The sequence below is a fragment of the Haliotis rufescens genome, unplaced genomic scaffold (assembly GCF_023055435.1).
Source record: "Haliotis rufescens isolate VD_foot unplaced genomic scaffold, xgHalRufe1.0.p SCAF_6, whole genome shotgun sequence".
Lineage (NCBI taxonomy): Eukaryota > Metazoa > Mollusca > Gastropoda > Lepetellida > Haliotidae > Haliotis > Haliotis rufescens.
The window spans coordinates 37,391,852-37,414,296 of NW_025964334.1; the positions used below are offsets into that span (position 1 = coordinate 37,391,852).

At 39.9% G+C, this 22,445-nt stretch overlaps 2 protein-coding genes across 3 annotated transcripts in view; both read left to right on the forward strand.

Moving 5' to 3' along the window:
• LOC124112254 (ER membrane protein complex subunit 10-like) overlaps positions 1 to 21,928 on the forward strand; it is a 48,031-nt gene extending 26,103 nt beyond the window's left edge. The window contains exons 7-8 of one of the 2 annotated variants that reach the window (XM_046472271.2): positions 9,883 to 9,951; positions 19,826 to 21,928. In XM_046472271.2, coding sequence (XP_046328227.2) covers positions 9,883 to 9,951; positions 19,826 to 19,906 — 150 coding nt within the window. In that variant the 3' untranslated portion in view covers positions 19,907 to 21,928. The remainder of the gene's footprint in view (positions 1 to 9,882; positions 9,952 to 19,825) is intronic. The other variant, XM_046472272.2, reaches the window with a different exon arrangement.
• On the forward strand, positions 11,263 to 17,744 carry LOC125374652. The gene is made up of 2 exons (XM_048385832.1): positions 11,263 to 17,092; positions 17,132 to 17,744. The coding sequence occupies exons 1-2, from the start codon at positions 15,548 to 15,550 to the stop codon at positions 17,447 to 17,449; spliced, it is 1,863 nt and encodes a 620-aa protein (XP_048241789.1). The 5' UTR covers positions 11,263 to 15,547; the 3' UTR covers positions 17,450 to 17,744.
• Positions 21,929 to 22,445: the final 517 nt, after the last annotated feature.

The window sequence follows — 22,445 nt, forward strand, 5'->3', positions numbered from 1 at the left end:
AGCAACATCTCAACTTCTACTTCAGAATCATCCCTTATTTCAGGATTTCAGAAAAATCATTTTTTCATCAGTAGTGTTTACTTCATGTCATCTCTTTCTTCAAAATAAGTCAGTTCTCTAGGGCATAAAAAAGATGAGGATAACTATTTGCTAAAAGATCCAAGTGTAACACAACACTGCTCTTGTCCTTTCACATCACATTGGATGAATGTCACAGATCAGAGATAAGGGAAGTACAAATCAGGCCATCCCTGCATGGCAACAGATGATAAGCCCTGTCTATTTCACTGGCTCTGCAGATACACTTCCTTCATAAATGACAGTATTGTTGAGTTTCTTATCACAAGGTCTTATTTCATCTATGGGCCTTCTAAAATGTGGGATATGTACAACACAAACAATGACTTGTTTGGGTTTCTTTCACTTACTAGAGCAGATAGACTGTTATGACTGGCCTGTTTTCAGATGTTCCTATGCAACAACGATTACTACACACAGCATGGTGTCAAGATCATTCTGCTGATGACTTGAAACTGACACAGCCTGAGTGGTTTGAAAAACATTCTTTGTACCCTCAGGGCTTGTGTTAGACTTGGGTATTGTTTTAATCTTTTTTGGCAATTCTGAGTGTGTGTTGCTATCCCTCCTGGGCGGATTGTGTGACAATGTGTTCATCGCATGAGATAATATTTGCATAATCTCATTGTGGAGATGATTGCCCCAGTAGGCGTTTGCAGGCTGCTGATTTTAGGAGCTTTTATAAAGGGTGATCACATCCTTCAGTCAACTTATTTTGATAATGAAAAACATTGAAACTTCAGTAATGGAGAAATCATGAGAATCTGTTGATTCCGGTTTGTTTGTTTGTTTGTTTGTTTGTTGTTTAATGCTGCACTAAGCAATATTCCAGCTATATGAGAGCGGTCTGTAAATAATTGTATGTAGAACAGACAATCCAGTGATTGACATCATGAGCATCGATATTTGCAGTTGGGATACGATTACATGCATCAACCAAGTCAGCAATCCTCACCACCCGATCCCGTTAGTCGCCTCTAACGACAAAATTCTCTAACTTAAATCATTTTATGGTTAATATTCCAAAAGTTAATGTCATGCCATGACAGATTAACTTTAGTAATCTGAAAGAATCAGGTGCTCCTTAAACTCTTTTGAGTAGTATATGTAATTTCTCTATAATTTAATGATGACCAACAGTTGCATCAGTTTTCCTTGCAGGAAATGTATGTTCAGAGGCCTGTGATTTGCTGGCTCAGAATCAATTGCAACAACAATAGTGTGGCGGCAACATGATTGTTTAATGTCTGGTTATCTTATCATTTGGCTTGGCATATGTCCCTCACATAATTAGTGAATTTGTAGATTATGTGGATAACAGGATGTTGAGTTCAAAGAATATTGATCTTGTATTTGCAAAAGGATTCTCTTGATCAGTTGATGTAAGGATGAAACTCGGTGGTGTACTGGATAGAGAGTCTGCCCCGGGAACGAAAGGTCGGAGGTTCAATTCCCTGATCCCATCATACCTTAAAATGGTCAAAGATGATTCTGGTCGTCTGGGAGTCACTGTACTGTCTTTGAGTGTTTAATTGCGGCATTATATCTCAGCGGGTTAGCTCCATGGAACTATATATATAGCACTTATGTCCGGACGAGACAAGCAGTCCCAAGCACTCTGCAGATAAACCCCATTTAACCTCACCGCACCTATGTGTATCAGTTATTAAAAAGATTGATTTATATTAAAAGTAATGTGTGCTTGATGTACCTCATCTTCCCGAGGCAAGCGTGTCCACTAGCCTGTATCAAAGCCTAGTTTCTACATCTTCCCGAGGCAAGCATGTCCACTAGCCTGTATCAAAGCCTAGTTTCTACATCTTCCCGAGGCAAGCGTGTCCACTAGCCTGTATCAAAGCCTAGTTTCTACATCTTCCCGAGGCAAGCGTGTCCACTAGCCTGTATCAAAGCCTAGTTTCTACATCTTCCCGAGGCAAGCATGTCCACTAGCCTGTATCAAAGCCTAGTTTCTACATCTTCCCGAGGCAAGCATGTCCACTAGCCTGTATCAAAGCCTAGTTTCTACATCTTCCCGAGGCAAGCATGTCCACTAGCCTGTATCAAAGCCTAGTTTCTACATCTTCCCGAGGCAAGCATGTCCACTAGCCTGTATCAAAGCCTAGTTTCTACATCTTCCCGAGGCAAGCGTGTCCACTAGCCTGTATCAAAGCCTAGTTTCTACATCTTCCCGAGGCAAGCATGTCCACTAGCCTGTATCAAAGCCTAGTTTCTACATCTTCCTGAGGCAAGCATGTCCACTAGCCTATATCAAAGGCTAGTTTATACATCTTCCCGAGGCAAGCATGTCCACTAGCCTGTATCAAAGCCTAGTTTCTACATCTTCCCGAGGCAAGCATGTCCACTAGCCTGTATCAAAGCCTAGTTTCTACATCTTCCCGAGGCAAGCATGTCCACTAGCCTGTATCAAAGCCTAGTTTCTACATCTTCCCGAGGCAAGCGTGTCCACTAGCCTGTATCAAAGCCTAGTTTCTACATCTTCCCGAGGCAAGCATGTCCACTAGCCTGTATCAAAGCCTAGTTTCTACATCTTCCCGAGGCAAGCATGTCCACTAGCCTGTATCAAAGCCTAGTTTCTACATCTTCCTGAGGCAAGCATGTCCACTAGCCTATATCAAAGGCTAGTTTATACATCTTCCCGAGGCAAGCATGTCCACTAGCCTGTATCAAAGCCTAGTTTCTACATCTTCCCGAGGCAAGCATGTCCACTAGCCTGTATCAAAGCCTAGTTTCTACATCTTCCCGAGGCAAGCATGTCCACTAGCCTGTATCAAAGCCTAGTTTCTACATCTTCCCGAGGCAAGCGTGTCCACTAGCCTGTATCAAAGCCTAGTTTATACATCTTCCCGAGGCAAGCATGTCCACTAGCCTGTATCAAAGCCTAGTTTCTACATCTTCCCGAGGCAAGCATGTCCACTAGCCTGTATCAAAGGCTAGTTTATACATCTTCCCGAGGCAAGCATGTCCACTAGCCTGTATCAAAGCCTAGTTTCTACATCTTCCCGAGGCAAGCATGTCCACTAGCCTGTATCAAAGCCTAGTTTCTACATCTTCCCGAGGCAAGCATGTCCACTAGCCTGTATCAAAGCCTAGTTTCTACATCTTCCCGAGGCAAGCATGTCCACTAGCCTGTATCAAAGCCTAGTTTCTACATCTTCCCGAGGCAAGCGTGTCCACTAGCCTATATCAAAGCCTAGTTTCTACATCTTCCCGAGGCAAGCATGTCCACTAGCCTATATCAAAGGCTAGTTTATACATCTTCCCGAGGCAAGCATGTCCACTAGCCTATATCAAAGGCTAGTTTATACATCTTCCCGAGGCAAGCGTGTCCACTAGTCTATATCAAAGCCTAGTTTCTACATCTTCCCGAGGCAAGCGTGTCCACTAGTCTATATCAAAGCCTAGTTTCTACATCTTCCCGAGGCAAGCGTGTCCACTAGCCTGTATCAAAGCCTAGTTTCTACATCTTCCCGAGGCAAGCGTGTCCACTAGCCTATATCAAAGCCTAGTTTCTACATCTTCCCGAGGCAAGCATGTCCACTAGCCTATATCAAAGGCTAGTTTATACATCTTCCCGAGGCAAGCATGTCCACTAGCCTATATCAAAGGCTAGTTTATACATCTTCCCGAGGCAAGCGTGTCCACTAGTCTATATCAAAGCCTAGTTTCTACATCTTCCCGAGGCAAGCGTGTCCACTAGTCTATATCAAAGCCTAGTTTCTACATCATCCCGAGGCAAGCATGTCCACTAGCCTGTATCAAAGCCTAGTTTCTACATCTTCCCGAGGCAAGCATGTCCACTAGCCTGTATCAAAGCCTAGTTTCGATATGTGCGATATTCCAATCATTTAAAGCACAGGAAAATGGTCTTGGTGTGGCAAGGGTGGAAACAAGACTTTGATAAAAAGGCAAATGGATGCTCTTGCCTCAGGAAGATGGATGTACCTGTACCGCAATGCTTCTTTGAAAGAACAAGAGAAGTTTAACATCCAGGTCTTTCTTGTTTTGATTGTTGTCACGTCTTAAAAATGTCACATAAAGATAATGAATGATAAATTTGGATGTGTTGTTGCCTAAATTGATTCTAAAATTTATTTTTCTTGTCTTTATAATTTATTCAGAAAGAAATAATTAATTTTCAAAACATAAATTCAAGCATTATACGAATGTCGTTTTGTCTGTTTGCGATTGTTGTGGAAGCATCAAACCAATTTTGGCGGAAAAACAACCAGCATTTGACTTGTCATGCATAGCAATTGATGGTTTTATATAAAGACTTCAACATTTCAAATAGTTTGGTCACCTTTTGACACCATTTTGTTGAATGCTTCTGTTTGTATAAAGTCAAATAGCATCAAATCCAAGTTAATGGTAGTTACGACACCTGTCTTGACACTGTGATGGCTGCAGTAAGTGCGGCTTATTGATTTTCTGTAATGAATTGTGAAACGTTTCCGAAATATAGGAGCCATTTCCGACAAATAAGAGGAAGTCATTAACTTAATATAGTGAAAGTGTCTGGCTGAAAATAAGAAATGGAAGGTTGAGACGTGTGTCTGAGTTCAGCATCTGTTTTTATGCATTTGGATAAGTTTGCCTTCGTCACATAAGGAACTTCATGCTGTGTGTGATATTTGGTGCTGTAGCCATTCATTTATGAATGGGATCATTTATTTTTCAGCTGTTCAGTGGACTTTGTTCAAGTTAGATCTGGGCCGTGGGTTAGCCTAGTGGTTAAAGCGTTTGCTCGCCACAACGAAGACTTGTGTTCGATTCCCGACAGGGGTACAATGTTGTGAAGCCCATTTCTGGAGTCCCCTGCCGTGATAATGCTGGAATATTGCTAAAAGCTGCATTAAACCATACACACTCACACAAGTTAGATAGTTTGGGAATATTCTCCAATGTGTGTGAAGAGTTTTTCTGCATTGGAAAGATTACATGTATGAAACTCTATATGATATTGCAGTGAAACCTGGTTAGTTCAGAAAATGTTGGTTTGGAAATCCTGCTGGGAACACCAAGATTGTCATTACCACATACTAGGGCTGGGAAGAATCCAAATTTATTACCAGGGTACCCGACCCCCTATTACCTTACCCTACCTGGGTACCTGCTGTAGGTCTCAAGTTGGGTACAAAATGTCTGATTGAGAATTGTTTTACCGGATCCCTGGCAAAAGATACTTGGATACACCCATGAAACCATCTTGTCATGCATACACTGAAGTTGACAGAGGCTTTATCTTTACTCAAACATTTAAAAGTCGAAAGGAATGCGTGTTGTTTAACCACGAGTTGACTGTTTGACTGTTATCGTCATTAAACATTATATCTTGTGACTAGCCACCCCACAGGACCAACCCGACCCGAACAACTGAGTGACCGTCCCGACCCTACACTAACCCATAATTCATTGTGCCAAAATTTGTAAGTTTTGATTACTTCACTGGAAAATTAGTTTCTAGAGCATCTGAACTGTCACCTTCAATATTATTATCATCTTTACTCTCATCATCATCAACATCGTCTAAACTGACATCAACATCTTTATTGGGCTAAAAAAAATAAGTCTTGAATCTCGGGCACTGCCCACATCATCATAAAGTTCATCGCAGGTTTCGTTTTTGTTTCCATTTTCAATTTTCTTGTGCACGGTGTTTAGGTATTATGTTTTTTATATTTTTTGGAAAATGGAAATACAAATAAAACATGCAACAGACTTTATGATGATGCAGGTGGTGCCTGAGAACCAACACTGTTATTTTTTTAGCCTTGTCACCATCAACATCAACATCATCATATGTACTGTCACATCAACATCAACATCAACATCATCATATGTACTGTCACCATCAACATCAACATCATATGTACTGTCACCATCACCATCAACATCATATGTACTGTCACCATCAACATCAACATCAACATCATCATATGTACTGTCAACATCAACATCAACATCATATGTACTGTCACCATCAACATCAACATCATCATATGTGCTGTCACCATCAACATCAACATCATCACATGTGCTGTCACCATCAACATCAACATCATCACATGTGCTGTCACCATCAACACAGACAGGCTCAATTCATTTTCATAAGGAAATGTACAGACAAAAGCAAGGAAGCTTTGCTGGCCTTAACAAAAGCCTTAAAAAAGCAAGCAATAACTATTTCTTATGAAATAGTACCTCCCAGTTTTACATCACTTATCCCTGCTCTATCAGAATGATCAGAATGTGACTTGCCACCACTAAGTTCCACAGATAACTCCTATGGAATACTTGCACTGTCAAATTTCAAAATAAATGCTGATTGTATTTGTTTCAAGGAAGAAAGAATTCAACCAATGCTGTCTGGATTCTGTCACTGACTGAAGTATGAGTGCTTGAAACTGTTGTTGTTTGTAGTGAAAAACTGTGTTTATTGTTAGTGGCCACGTGGCCTTGATAAAGTGAGACTGTTCCGTTAGATCTCCCGTTTATCGCTGCCATAACAGGTGCTCAGCTGGCCTCCTACTTTAGCCTTCAGTCAGAAATTATGAAACGTTTCCTCTGGAATAATTATTTTGATAATATTAAGCACATGTTTAAAGAGGTAGGAGGTTTGGATTTATTTCATAGTCTTGAAAAGAGGAGGAATTGTATATTTCTTGGCATGAAGGAATAATAAAAGATGATCTGGATGGGTGTGGAATTTGAAGAATGTAGTTTGGTAGAATTGGCTTGTGTATTGTCTCTTGTGGAAAGTCTGACAGTAGGCCAGACACCTGGTTGTATGTGGAAATGAATGTGGGTAGTGGTTGGTGAGCAAATTGTACATGAGGGGGAGATCTCCAGGAAGAGTATGTGTCAACCATGACCTGGACGACAGTGTGTCATGAAGTCTTCATGGGCAGCCTGGAAGTGCAAGTGTTTTCTTGTAAATCTGTTTCGATTATTCGAGGTCAATGTGTGCAGCCTATTTTTGATGTCCCTTGTCTTAGTATGACTGGAATATTGCTAAAAGCAGCAGCAGCAGCAGCAGCAGCACTCAACCAATCATTCAACCACTGACTCACTCCTTCTCCCTCTCCCTCATCTGCAACTTAGCAACAACAAGCATCAGACAGACAGACAGACAGTTAACAGAACTTTTATTTGCAATCAGGACATATCACACAGCTTAAGATGACTTTCAAAATAAACACACAATTATAAATAGATGTATTCGCAATCATAATATAAATGACAATAATATTTGAATAGTTCCAGACAGCGTTTATGGAGAACTTAAATGTTCCGTGACTTTTTGGCACAATTTAGAGAGTTTTCGTATATATGATGAAATATATCTCTGAAATAATTTCAGAAATTAAATAATATTTGGTTTACTAAAATATTTATATGTCTATATAGTTACTTCTTACCACTATTTAGTATTTACATGAGAATAATACATGAAATTCCTCACCAATACAGAAAGACTGCCAAAGATTACATTTTCTTTCTGTTAACGGAGTATTGTTATCCATCACCCAGCTTCTATTCATCGTTCATGCAGGCTTGAAAAGCCTTGAATTTTAGTGTCAACCTTGAAAATCACCAAAGTAGCTTGAAAAGCCTTGTATTTGTACAAAATGACATATACTTGTTTTTGATAGTATGAAACTTTATGGCTTAATCTATTTTATTTGTTGGTTGTGAAAATAAATCTTGTTGGAAAATTTGTGATGTTCGTACTGCATCTTTGGTCTAATATATGGTATGCTGGATTTAAAAAGTATATCAACAGGCGAAGGCTAAGAACCCAAATGAATAAACTCTTGAAAAGGCCTTATATTTCAGTGTCTCACATCTCTATGAACCATGTTACTGGGAGATGATGATTAGAAATGCGAAACCGTTTATTTTAACCACTGTTGTTTCGGGAGCTTAGTGAAGTACGGTTTTGGAGTCAATTCTGTTTTAAAGATTCTTTGATATTTAGCTATTTAGAGTTTTTAATATGTATATGGTATGAGTTAAGTGAATAAACTTGATTAACATTAACACTGTTTGAAATGAAGAAGGGTCTTTGTTGTTTGATGTTACTGTTTTTGATTTAAGGGATCCTCAAATTGTTGATTTGAACATAAGAGTAGAGACAAGGCCCCACTAATTTCCAGCACTGATTACAAACTAATAGAAAATGTCACTCATCATGTGAAGTTTTTGAATTATTTACAGATTCAGAAACAGCTCTGTGTTATCGCCCAACCACTTTGTTTCTGTCTACAGATGTGTTTCACTTTTGACATATTTAGATACGAGGACACCAATTAAGTTTCATGAGTTTGATTGTATCAATGCGGCCCTTGAGCCGGAATATAGGCCCAGCTTCTGGTGTGGGTTGATAAGGGATGTTCTGAAAGATTGCTTAAATTAACTGGTTTGCAAGCGGACTGTAGGTTATCAGAGAAGTCCTCAAGAATATCTTGAATTGAAATGGTATGGTTAAAATATTCACAGACATGTTCGAATCCCAGATTATGTTTCCTTGTTTGTCAGAACCATATCCATTTTTGTGGGTTTCATTAAAATGGTAAAATGTCTTAAGACGTGCATCACTTCGGGTTTTCCCCCCTACATGTTTGTGTAATTGAGTTCCATCCCTTATGCTATGATCATGGGTTCAAAGGCTGCCTTGCCCTCCCATCCTCTCTCTCTCTCTCTCTCTCTCTCTCTCTCTCTCTCTCTCTCTCTCTCACACGCATATAATGCTAAGAGTCAATGTGTGAAGCCCTCTTTTGGTGTCCTGCCATGGTATTGAAACCCCCCCAAAATAACAAAAAAGTATTAATACTATATTCTCATTCCAAAGCCTAGGTCTCATTAAATGTCATTCTGTCTTGTAAGTCAAGGAATAACAGTCAATAACACTGAAATAAGGATATTATGCAAATAATTCTCCAGTTGACATAGCATGTTTTGGGCACAGATTATTATGGTAATACAAGGTGCAAGACGAGCAGTGTGTATCATCTGAATAATACAATGTTTCATGTCAAGATGCTAAACACTACTATTATTGTTGCACAGCAGGTTGTGTTTCTATACTGTTTTCCTGTCATTTCATATGTGATGTTCTTGTTTCTTCTCATTTAATAATGTGACCCAAGTGAACATGCTAGAACTGGAATGAATCCAGAATATTGCCCTATGCCTCTGCTGTCAGGGAAGTAATTTGAAGGCTTCCTTTGTTTTTGCTTCAGGAATTTTTTTCAAACACCATTGGGTTGGTAGTCAAAATATTTTATGTGATTTTCCCGAAAACATAACTACATTGGCACTCTATAATAAGGAACAAGTTCATAAAGACAAACAGCATTTTAACGGAAGGGTTTTTGAGTGAATTTTGTCAATGTCTGGTATTAAAAGTGTAAATTTCAGTCAATCTGGAAAAAGTCAACACATCTTTTTGACTTTGATAGTATAGTAAAAGTGACAACTGAAAACTCTCTTCAATTTTACAAATATCTTCTTTCTTAACATACATGCTCAAATGTTGAAAAGAATGAGAAATTTGACGTTTTTCTTGAAAATGTTTAATTTATTCTGTAAACTTTTCTGATAATTATGACATAAGGTTTATATATGATATATTTACCTTAATGTTGTTATGTCCCATTTGCCATCTGTGGTGCCATGAGCTACTTTACCAGTATCTCGTATATGTCTAACTGCTTTCAAGACAAAGTCTTCATCAGGCACATGTGTTGTGTTGTATAAGTCGTCGGTTTCAATCCATTTCAGCAATATGTCCTGCAGTTTCATCTGCTCACAAATGCAAGTCACACAAATAGTTCCAGTTCATCCCACCAGGTGGGTAGACTAACATCACAAGTTATAAGATGCCGATATTGCGCATTAAGCTTTTATACAACGAGCCATGATCCGATTGCTTGCGCTTCCCTGGCTGGGCACAGCTATCTATCTATTCGACACTCCCAGCATCCGATTGATTCTTCATGTTCACCGTTGGAGATATTTGACAACCTCTCATTACCGCTTGTCTGATTATTGTGGTGCTGAATCCAGATATGGAAGTTTCATGATGACCACTGTACTCAAAAGCACCTAATGCCTGTCAGAGAAATTAAGTATCTAGAAAGGAGTAAATTTAGTCATAGAAAAATTTAAAAAATTCAAACTGGCAATTCTTCCAGTATTACACAATGTTCAAAGTAGGTACCTGGTGGTTCTTTGCAAGGTAAATGTCTGATTGGTATTCAGTTTCTCCTAAAGATTATTTTCAAAATTGGTAATGGTATAGAAGAATGTTCTAGAAATAACTGATACAATCATTAAAATATTCTAAATGTCCAAGTACCAGCATGCCGAGCAAAAGTATTTTATTTTTCAAAACAAATACTTTTCATGACCCTAATAATGTTGCCCTCAAAACTAGTGCGATTGAACCCACCTGATTTTGTCAGTTTTCCAAAATGATCATTTGGATGAATATGGTTGTAAATATGCAAAGGGGAGGTGGGTAAGCCTAGTGGTGAAAGCGTTAGCTAATCCAGCTGAAGTCCCGGGTTTGATTCCAGACATGGGTACAATGTATGAAGGGCATTTCTGGTGTCCCCTGACGTGATATTGCTAGAAGCGGCGTAAAATAAGAGTCACTCGCTATGTGTGAAGCTCGTTTCTTGTAGCCCTGCTGTGATATTGCTGGAATAATGCTTGACGCGGCGTAAAACAAGAGTCACTCACTATGTGTGAAGCTCGTTTCTTGTAGCCCTGCTGTGATATTGCTCGAATAATGCTTAACGCGGCGTAAAACAAGAGTCACTGGTTATGTGTGAAGCTCGTTTCTTGTAGCCCTGCTGTGATATTGCTGGAATAATGCTTGAAGCGGCGTAAAACAAGAGTCACTCGTTATGTGTGAAGCTCGTTTCTTGTAGCCCTGCTGTGATATTGCTGGAATAATGCTTGACGCGGCGTAAAACAAGAGTCACTCGCTATGTGTGAAGCTCGTTTCTTGTAGCCCTGCCGTGATATTGCTGGAATATTGCTAAAAGTGGTGAAAACCTCTCTCACTCACTCACTCTCTCACTCACTCACTCTCTCACTCACTCACTCACTCACTCACTCAAAAGCCCACCCACCAACTCACTCACAGCTGGCTGTATTGTTGAAGGAACTGCTGTCTGCAATGTCAAATAACATGATTCCTATTCACGTAAAAGCAGAAAAACAAGTCTTGTTTCTTTCAAGCTTTTGAGGGTAGGTGGATCTACTCTATGGCTGTGTTCTCATTCTTTTAATTATCATATATGTGAGGTTTTTTCATCCTTTATTCAACTGATTCACTGAAAAGCTTTGAACGTCTTACAGACAGACACATGACAACAGGTGGCTGTCATCAAAAGCAGCTTTTGATATGCTAACAACTTGGAATTAGCTGCAAAAATAATATCACCCAAAAATAAGCTCCTTGAGATGATTCAGGTGTCTCAGATGACTTTAATTAGAAGTCATAGTAGGACCTTAAACTCCTTATCTGTGACTTCAGACATCTCACATATCCATGCAGATTGTTGCATGTTGCCATAAATCTTGTGGCTTTATCACTGTGGGTCTGATTAGAAGCTGTCAACGCCTGTACAGCGCCCTCTAACATGTTTTAATTTTGATTTATTATCAGAGACACCCATATTCCTTGAGGCGTTATGATGATATTTCACATATGTTCTTGTAGTTCTTCGTGTGGATGCTGTCATGTACAATTTGTGCGAATGAGTTTTATGTTTTTTTAGGATAACAAGCAGATGCAACTGGAAATCATGTTTTATAGGTAGATATGTACCAGCCTTTAATCTGCCCGATTATAAATGACAGGTAGTTTCATTTGCATGTCCAGAAAGCTCAATTTTTTACCTTGAAAACATGGGTGAGGTTAGAAGTCTGTGATATATGTGTACCATAGTTAACTTGGAAAAAGTTTCAAAAAAGTATTCCAATACAAAGAGGATTCTTATTTCCTTATGTGCAACCTTCTAAAAGCTATGCTGAAGATATATACTATGTAACTTTTGATAGCGATGCCTAGATATTTCATGCAAAAGTGGAGAAGTATGTATAATCAGTTATAAGTCATAAAGTGAGCTAATCTCCAGGTGAGGTGAAATGGATACCATACCACAGTTCAACATCGATACCCCACACAGACTCGCTATACTGACACCGAGCCGACCATTCCTTGTTTTATCCCTGTTATTCAAAGCGTCAGGCTGGCTAACAACCAGTACCATATTCACTGTTATAAGTGCCCTGAATACTTAGAAAATTGACAAGGGTTTTTTCTTATGAAAACCATGCATGACAGTGTTACAGATCAAGAGGGAGAAAACAAACTTTGGGGAAGTAAACATTTTGCAATCATAGTGATTGTGTATCATAGTGGTAATATTTGTAAAATTCTACCATATTTATATAGTGCACACCCAAGTATTATGTGCACCCCTCTCTTGCGGATTCAGTATTTTGGAGAAATCTTTTTGTTCAAATATTATCCGCAGAAAAAAATTACACTGTACCTCTTCAACCCTGTACTCAGAAACCACTGGAATAATGAAGCTGAAACTTGTCCCCACCAATGATAATGCCTGAAATTGATCCAGAGGTTCAAATCCAATTTCAGACTGGTCAGCGCAACCGCCATGTTGGAAATCTAGTTTTGGCCATTACACAGCAGCCATTTTCTCGATGTAATGAAACTTGGTATATGTGTCGCCAGTTCTGGGATCCAACACATATATTTTGGGTTTTATTTTTTGCAATATTTTAAATTTTGACCTTGATTTAACCTGTGCACACAGCCAAGCTGAAACTTCATATTTCTCAGCCATAATGAAACTTGGTCTTTGTGTGGCCTCATCGCATATGTTACAGTTTTCGCAATTTGTTAAGTTTGGACCTTTATTTTTCATATATGTTTTCCTCAAACAGCATTTCTTTGTACTATACACTAAATCTCCTCAGAAACCACTTGATCAATGAACTGAAACTTCACATACTTGTTCCTACCTACCAATGATGATAATTTCTTTCAAGGGGTTGGATCCGATTTTCAGTGTGGCCACCATAACAGCTGCATTGAAAAGCTACATAATGGCCACTTCTTCAGCTCAATATGCTCTTAAATTCACTCAAAATGCAGTTTTGGCTCTGTAGACACCTCAGATATTCACAGTCTGAGAAAGCTGACTTTGGTCATTTATGCTTCTCATATTTAGTTCAAATCATTGTGGATTTTGTTGAAACATGAAAACATACAACTTTATGGACAACGACTTCTGCTGTTTTTCATTTAGCGATGTTTTGATGTAGAATCTTACACCATCATCAATTTGGTGAAACAGTATGGCATTATTCTAAAACGCTGTAATCAATATTTCGGAAAAGGCAATAATGTTGACATGTCTTGCCTCTGCTTGTGTCTGACTACCGATGATTCAGTTATTACTTCGATGAAATAAATCTGCAACCATTATTTTGCCATGGATAAAACTCTGACTTCTTGTTGATTTGTGTCAAAAACAGAAATATGTTCCTGGTTTTTGTATTTGGTATCACAGGGTAGGTTGGTCGATATAAAAAAACAAAAAACAATGAGTCGTCATCGCGTAATGGGACACCCCCTGAACAAAAGATTGACAACTTTCCAATGACAGCATCCATGACTAAGTTTATGTCACATTAGGGTAATTAAGGTGTTCATTCTGTGACAACAAAGGATCGTTTCAACTTGGTACCAATGACATTAATCTAGCCAGTATTGCTGTACATAATAGGGAGTTGGTTGGATATGCCAATCGGATCCCACATGATTTTATCGAGATGAAAACCACAACAGTGAATTAAATGTTGAATAATACAACGGCGGCAATGATAAACAAAATAAATACAAATACAATGACAAACTGTGAAATGTTATACCTCAAAAAGGATTTATTGACATGCTATATCTGTTGTTAATGTGTCTGCGGCAAATTTCCGCTTTGGAAAGGAAGTAAAATCTCAATGTCTGCCTTTATTATATGCAACTCTTCTACACAGCGATATTCTGTAAAAAGAAATGTGTATTAATCACATGCCAGAAAAAAAGAACCGTTAAGTAAGCTTTCAGACTTAGTACCGGGTGCTTATAAAGATGATAACTTGTTCAAGGACGCTTATTGGAGCAGGGCACTTAATATGGCGACTAAGGTATCATCTGTTTCACATCTTTTGTAATGCACAGCTTCAGGATCAAACCATCTATTTCCACTCTCTGAGCATACGCTCTATCCACTACACCACTAAGATGTCAAAACTATCAGGACATTACAATTACTTGGTTAATTTTGTCCGATCACAAAGCCCTCAATGGAACAGTTCTGAAAGGTCAGAGTCGCTTAATTTGCTAAATGAAGTAGTGTCTGTCAAAATTATTCACAAAGATCTAGTGATCTCACAGTGCCCTTGAGGTCGCCTGAAGATTTACATTGCATGATTCTGATTGGCCGCTTGACCTGTCCACCCTAGTGTTGTACAGACTGATATATCCTGTTGACTTTCGAGTATTATCGTCATAGATTTGTAAATAGGTAACCCTTTCAAATTGATTAGCTCTTTTCGAAGTGTTAAAGAAAATCTGAGTGAACTTAGAGATAAGTATGAATGTGTTGAGATAATTAATTGAAATAGTGATTGGAGGTATCTAACAACGTAAGAGACGCCCATCATTGCCACTTCGGCGGAATCAGTGCGATATTTTGAACCGCAGTCTGCGTATGTCATTAAATAATGTATGTTATGAATTTCTAAAAAAACATCACCAGTAAGTTAGACAGGTTAATGACTTTGGGCATAGTCACATGCCAGATTAACTGTACATGTGAATGAAAGAAGTGTCTGTCTTTGTTGACATGTTAAATTGTTGACCACATGTTCAGGTGAGCTACAGTGCAATGTCACTATATATATTTATATCTTTCATTATTGAATTGCAACTAGGTTCTATTTGATGTACATGTAGTTTTACATTAAATTTCTTTCAGTTTAGGATTTCCATTGAGACTAACCATACACAAAACTTGTACAGATCATCAAAAAGATGTTCCTTAGATATTTACCTGGACCTATCTTTGTTCGAGTCCAGAAGGCTCCATGTACTAAATTTGGGTGTCCAAGGCATGACAATGGAGTCGCAGTCTGTTGACATGTGGTACAGCTTTACTGATATCATGTCATCGTTCATGCTCAGTATCCTTTGGTCTGTTCTATATGTGGAGGTTTCAGTGTTAGACTGAAGAAACTCACAGTTCACAGAGAGGGGTTATAGCAAGGGTTGTGTGCAGCAGTTCACAGAGAGGGGGAAAAAGCGAGGGTTGTGTGTAGCAGTTCACAGAGAGGGGTTATAGCAAGGGTTATGCATCAAGGTTCACAGAGAGAGGTTATAGCAAGGGTTATGCATCACAGTTCACAGAGAGGGGTTATAGCAAGGGTTATGCATCACAGTTCACAGAGAGAGGTTATAGCAAGGGTTGTGCATCACAGTTCACAGAGAGGGGTTATAGCAAGGGTTGTGCATCACAGTTCACAGAGAGGGGTTATAGCAAGGGTTGTGTGCAGCAGTTCACAGAGAGGGGTTATAGCAAGGGTTGTGTGCAGCAGTTCACAGAGAGGGGTTATAGCAAGGGTTGTGTGCAGCAGTTCACAGAGAGGGGTTATAGCAAGGGTTGTGTGTAGCAGTTCACAGAGAGGGGTTATAGCAAGGGTTGTGCATCACAGTTCACAGAGAGGGGTTAAAGCAAGGGTTGTGTATAGCAGTTCACAGAGAGGGGTTATAGCAAGGGTTGTGTGTAGCAGTTCACAGAGAGGGGTTATAGCAAGGGTTGTGCATCACAGTTCACAGAGAGAGGTTATAGCAAGGGTTGTGTATAGCAGTTCACAGAGAGGGGTTATAGCAAGGGTTGTGCATCACAGTTCACAGAGAGGGGTTATAGCAAGGATTGTGTGCAGCAGTTCACAGAGAGGGGTTATAGCAAGGGTTGTGCATCACAGTTCACAGAGAGGGGTTATAGCAAGGGTTGTGCATCACAGTTCACAGAGAGGGGTTATAGCAAGGGTTGTGTGTAGCAGTTCACAGAGAGGGGTTATAGCAAGGGTTGTGCATCACAGTTCACAGAGAGGGGTTATAGCAAGGGTTGTGCATCACAGTTCACAGAGAGGGGTTATAGCAAGGGTTGTGCATCACAGTTCACAGAGACAGGTTATAGCAAGGGTTGTGTATAGCAGTTCACAGAGAGGGGTTATAGCAAGGGTTGTGCATCACAGTTCACAGAGAGGGGTTATAGCAAGGGTTGTGTGCAGCAGTTCACAGAGAGGAGTTATAGCAAGGGTTGTGTGTAGCAGTTCACAGAGGGGGGTTATAGAAAGGGTTGTGCATCACAGTTCACAGAGAGGTGTTACAGCAAGGGTTGTGTGCAGCAGTTCACAGAGAGGAGTTATAGCAAGGGTTGTGCATCACAGTTCACAGAGAGGAGTTATAGCAAGGGTTGTGTGCAGCAGTTCACAGAGCGAGGTTATAGCAAGGGTTGTGCATCACAGTTCACAGAAAGGGGTTATAGCAAGGGTTGTGTGCAGCAGTTCACAGAGAGGGGTTATAGCAAGGGTTGTGTGCAGCAGTTCACAGAGAGGGGTTATAGCAAGGGTTGTGTGCAGCAGTTCACAGAGAGGGGTTATAGCAAGGGTTGTGCATCACAGTTCACAGAGAGAGGTTATAGCAAGGGTTGTGCATCACAGTTCACAGAGAGGGGTTATAGCAAGGGTTGTGTGCAGCAGTTCACAGAGAGGGGTTATAGCAAGGGTTGTGTGTAGCAGTTCACAGAGAGGGGTTATAGCAAGGGTTGTGCATCACAGTTCACAGAGAGGGGTTATAGCAAGGGTTGTGCATCACAGTTCACAGAGAGGGGTTATACCAAGGGTTATGTGTAGCAGTTCACAGAGAGAGGTTATAGCAAGGGTTGTGCATCACAGTTCACAGAGAGGGGTTATAGCAAGGGTTATGTGTAGCAGTTCACAGAGAGGGGTTATAGCAAGGGTTGTGTGTAGCAGTTCACAGAGAGGGGTTATAGCAAGGGTTGTGCATCACAGTTCACAGAGAGGGGTTATAGCAAGGGTTGTGCATCACAGTTCACAGAGAGGGGTTATAGCAAGGGTTGTGCATCACAGTTCACAGAGAGGGGTTATAGCAAGGGTTGTGCATCACAGTTCACAGAGAGGGGTTATAGCAAGGGTGAAATTCACAGTTCACAGAGAGGAGTTATAGCAAGGGTTGTGCATCACAGTTCACAGAGAGGGGTTATAGCAAGGGTGAAATTCACAGTTCACAGAGAGGGGTTATAGCAAGGGTTGTGTGCAGCAGTTCACAGAGAGGGGTTATAGCAAGGGTTGTGCATCACAGTTCACAGAGAGGGGTTATAGCAAGGGTTGTGCATCACAGTTCACAGAGAGGGGTTATAGCAAGGGTTGTGCATCACAGTTCACAGAGAGGGGTTATAGCAAGGGTGAAATTCACAGTTCACAGAGAGGAGTTATAGCAAGGGTTGTTTACACTTAAGAAAAGGGGACATTCTTAAAAGAAAGAGAATTTGGGTTTTCAGAAGGATTTTGTTTCACATTGATTTCCGTATTCATAGCATTGATCAGCGATTCATTTCCTCTGAGTTAATGAAGCTGTAAAAAGATTCTGTTTCTGATGGAAATATAAAAGAATTTGTAAACATTCCAATATGAAATAGGATTATTTGGTGTGTGTTTTCTTCATTCTTTATTCAATCAAATATGTCTTCAAATTGGATCCAAATGTGTTTTAGTTGATTTTGATGCTCACTGGCATACTGTAATTTAGAGTAGAAGATCTTACGCTGAAAGTGATAGTTGAAAAGTTTAAAGTACGAAAGTTTTTCAGAATTTGTGCAAATACAGTTAATTTGTTAGCTCTAACAGATGGATGTAATTCATTACCTCTCAGGAACATATCAGATGTTAGAAATTTGGCTAACCAGTGACTTTTATCTCCCAAATTAATGTTACATGACCTCCCCTATCTTATTATCTAAGTTTCTTGAGGTCATCAATACTAATCAGACCTTGTTACACAATCTACACATCAGATAACTGTCAAGATCATATTTAGAGATCCAATTAGCCTGTCTCACAGTTCCTGAACCCTATTATTCCTTCTGCCCAGCCCTTGCTGTAATGCTTTTGCAATAAATGGAGCAAGTCTAGATTTTCCACAGGCTACATATCCCATCTCACTGGGATTCCTTTTCAATTTAAATGGAGTGTTTGTTTCTATCAAAAGTATATATTTTCAGAGACTAAGTGTTAGTCTAGAGTGTTTGAAATATAAAATATTGCCAGGCTGCCAAGACCCACAGACTTAGAAGCCACAAGCCCAGGCCAAACTCTTCAGGCCCTCATCTAAAACACTGTAGCTTATTGTGGCAAATCAATTGGACAGTTATTTACAGCAGGCCATAAGGATCCACACGGATTTGGAAGTACATCTGCCATTGTTTTACCGGCAGGTGCTTTTTTCGAACACAAACACCTTGACCTGGATATATGCAGCCTCGGAGTGATCATGAAAGTCTCTCATCTGTCACGTACCATTTAATGCCATCAACAAGTTTGTGAGGAATAATGAGATTCCTGGCTGTACTTCCTGCTTGAAGTGCTTGTTGCTCATGCATCTGTGGGTCAGCCCAGACCATTGCTACACAGCAGGGTGTTAGTGTGTTGACCAGGTTCTCGTGTTCACCTTGTTATCCGAGGGATGAAAGGTCTACTGATTCAATATTTTCAGCATCTCCTTTGAAGTGAAACACCAGACAGTTTTATTGTCATTTAATTGAAACTGAATTACTTTGAAATGTCAATTAAAAAATTGAATTTCCACTGATCTGTTGACAAGGGTAGTAATGCCATGAGCTTTGAGTGTGGTGTAGTCAGTTGGATATCTTGGTTCTAAAATAATCAGGGATGGTCGGGTAGGCTCGTGGTTTAAACATTAGCTCGCCATGCCGAAGACCTGGGTTTGATTCTCTTCATGGTCACAGACCCGTGAAGATTCCGGGGTAGAATAGGTCTTCAGCAAACCCATACTTGCCGTAAAAGCCGACTATGCTTGTCGTAAAAGGTGATAGCAAAACCCACTAATTAGGGGGACAAATCAGATTGTCTGTCCAAGGCATCGGGGAGGGAGCTATTGGACACGGTGGAGTGGTTTGGTCATTGAGCTATCATGGTATGGAGTGTTGGTCATCAGCTGTGTAGTATTCTTGATCATTATATTATTTAAAGGCTTCGTGAGTTTTGATCTCCAAACAGGTTTAACACATTCGTAACATGAGCTATTGCTTTTATGGTACCTTAAGATCAGAAATTGAGAAAATGAAAATTTTCAGTAGTTTTGATCTTTATCAGATTTGAACAGTACTTTTGATAGTATATTGAATCAGAAAATGGTACTCATTCACAGTTCACTACACTAAGAATTACTGCCTCTTACACCACAATAGTTCGCACTTCTGAAAGCATTGTATGGTGGAGACTTTTTTATCCCCGCTTATGCATAAGGGTCACATTGTAATATTTTATTTCAAGTGAATTCAGTTTTTGATTTTCTCATTTTCAGTGGATGTACATTGTTCCATTTGTGATTCTTGTGATGGTGGCTTCATCCTCGGACCCAAACCAGGGAGGTGGAGGGCGATGAGAGCACGGCACGAGGAGGACATCAGATACATTTGACAGGGAAGAATAAGTTTGGTAAAAAGTCAATGAAGGAATACTTATATCCCAGGAAAAAGACTGGCTCATTTAACTGATGCTGACGATGGCTTTTGAGTATACTACTCAAAACATGTTAAGGAGCAGCCACAATTGGAAGGCTGTGTTGCAATACCCACCAGCGGTGACAGAAAAACTGTAGTCACTTGAAAAAAATAGGGTGTTCTTTAACTTCTTTTGAGTAGTGTATGTAGCCTGGGAAGGTCAAATTGTGTTTAGCATGTATTAGGTTCAGGTTTGTGCATTGTTGAAAGAAGAGGGGAATATTTGTCATCTAACTTTCTACATCAAGTGATGTAATGAGAGAGTGATGCTGGATGTGTGTGAATGATGGTATATTTATATAGTAAAGCACACAAGAGTGCCAGCATAATATACCAGTATGAATATGTTTAGGTCAAAGGATGAATGATGTGAAGTTTCAGTGTGCATCTAAAATACCTTCTCCTGATACATACATTCAGTTAAGAAATATCTCCTGTCGTGTTTGAATTCCATCATTTAATGTTCCCTATGAAGGTTGTTTCCTTTGCTGCAACTTCCAATCTCATTACAATCAACAGCATTCCATACCTCTCTGAATGAATATTGGATGACACGTCCACAGCAGGGCGTCCGGTGAACTTTCTAATCGGACCATTTTATGCATCCTGTCTTTTCTTGAGCGCCATCCTTCATTTATATGGCAGTTGGAAGTTAGCTCTGGTTTATCCTGATGTGACCTTCTCTAGAAGTGTTGTCACATCTTCACGTGGAGAGGTGTCATATTGGTGTGAAACATTTGATTTTAATGAGATTGCTGCAACTCCAACCGCACATCACAGAGATTCATGTTTGTCATTCCTGATATTTGTTGTGTGTATGTATGGGGGGTGTTCGGTTGCCCCATGGTGTATGTGTTTAAATGTTTCACAGAAGACGACCAGGTTGGATGCCAAGAAAACAAAAGTAGGGGGAAAATATTATTACATGGATGCAGTGCTCCAAATTTAGCATGAATGTCATGAGGTCCTTGTCATGACCCTTATGTTGAAGTTAAGAGATGACGGGGGACCCTAGATTCAAACACTTTAGGAGAAGAGCCCCAGGACACCCCCCTTTCCGTTTTTTACACTGGATGTAAATTTGAATTCAGGCAAATTTGAGGCTAGATCAAGTTGTTTCGAATAGCAGAAATTGAAAACTATTTAGTGGTTGTTTCAGTTTTTTGTATATTCTGGACTTACCCGCCCTTTATGTTACTCTGAATGTAGTTTCATGTCATAGCCACGTTTACATTTATTGTGTTTGATGAGGAGTATCATCAATTTTCTTTAAACAAACTTTCAAGGGCTCTGATGTGTTGAAATAATTGTACTTGAGTACCTGAATGACCCTTAGTCCAGTTCCCGATTTCAGTGGTAGGTATTATTGCTGTGCAATGTCTCTCTCCACACCACCCAGTTTCAACAGTAGGCAGTTATAGCTATGCCATGTAGAGAGCACGTCTCTCTCGCCATCACCCATTTGTTTCTGCAAAAATGGCTTCTTAATGTGTGAGACATGAGTGCAGGTGAACCAGACCAGGCAAGATAATAGCTAAGACAGCTCATCGAGACATGTGATAGTTGTCATCCATAACAGTTAAATGTCTCATTAGTTCATTCTTCTGCTGTATATCAAAGGAATATCAGCAGTAATTGGTGATCTATCTAAACCCAGTTCCGCATTACCTGTCAGAGCCCTCCAACTAGTATCAGGATTATTGCCTGACTCTAAGACGTTGCTTGTCGGTGGCAGTTGTTTACCATTCTCAACCAAAACTTGCTTAACGCCAAGACTAATCTATAGAATTTCTGTAGTCACCAGGGAATAGTGCATCTTTCTTGTTTATTCATGTGAATGTTTCTATTTATTCAAGGATGTACCTCAGGTGTGTTGTTGGAATAAATGTCTTTCTAAATCATTATTCCAATTGTTCTTCCTGTTGTATGTGTGTTGTTTAACGCCGCAATCAGCAATATTTCAGTAAATGACGCTGGCCTTTAAATCAAGTTTGAACCAGACCAATCCACGATTGATATTATGAACTACATTCCACACGGTCAGGGTATGATGACACCAATCTATCCAGGTCACTGGGCCTGACCACCGGATGCATTAAGTTCCCTCTTGCTACAGGTTAGTGTTTTCAGTGTTTGTTTGTTGTGAGACTCAACAATATTGTTCAGCTGTTTGACAGGGGCATGTACCTTATCAGGTTCAGGCCAAACACGGGATCAATATTATGAGCAACGTTCCACACTGTCAAGGTACGATGACACACAATCACCCAAGTCACCAAGTTTGACCAGCATCTCTTACTTAGCATAGCAGGATGTTTCCGTGATCCTTTCACATAGTTGGCACCACCATTATGTCTCTTTCACCCGGGGCGGTTGGGTAGCCCTATGGTTAAAGCGTTTGCTCGTCACGCCAAAGACCTG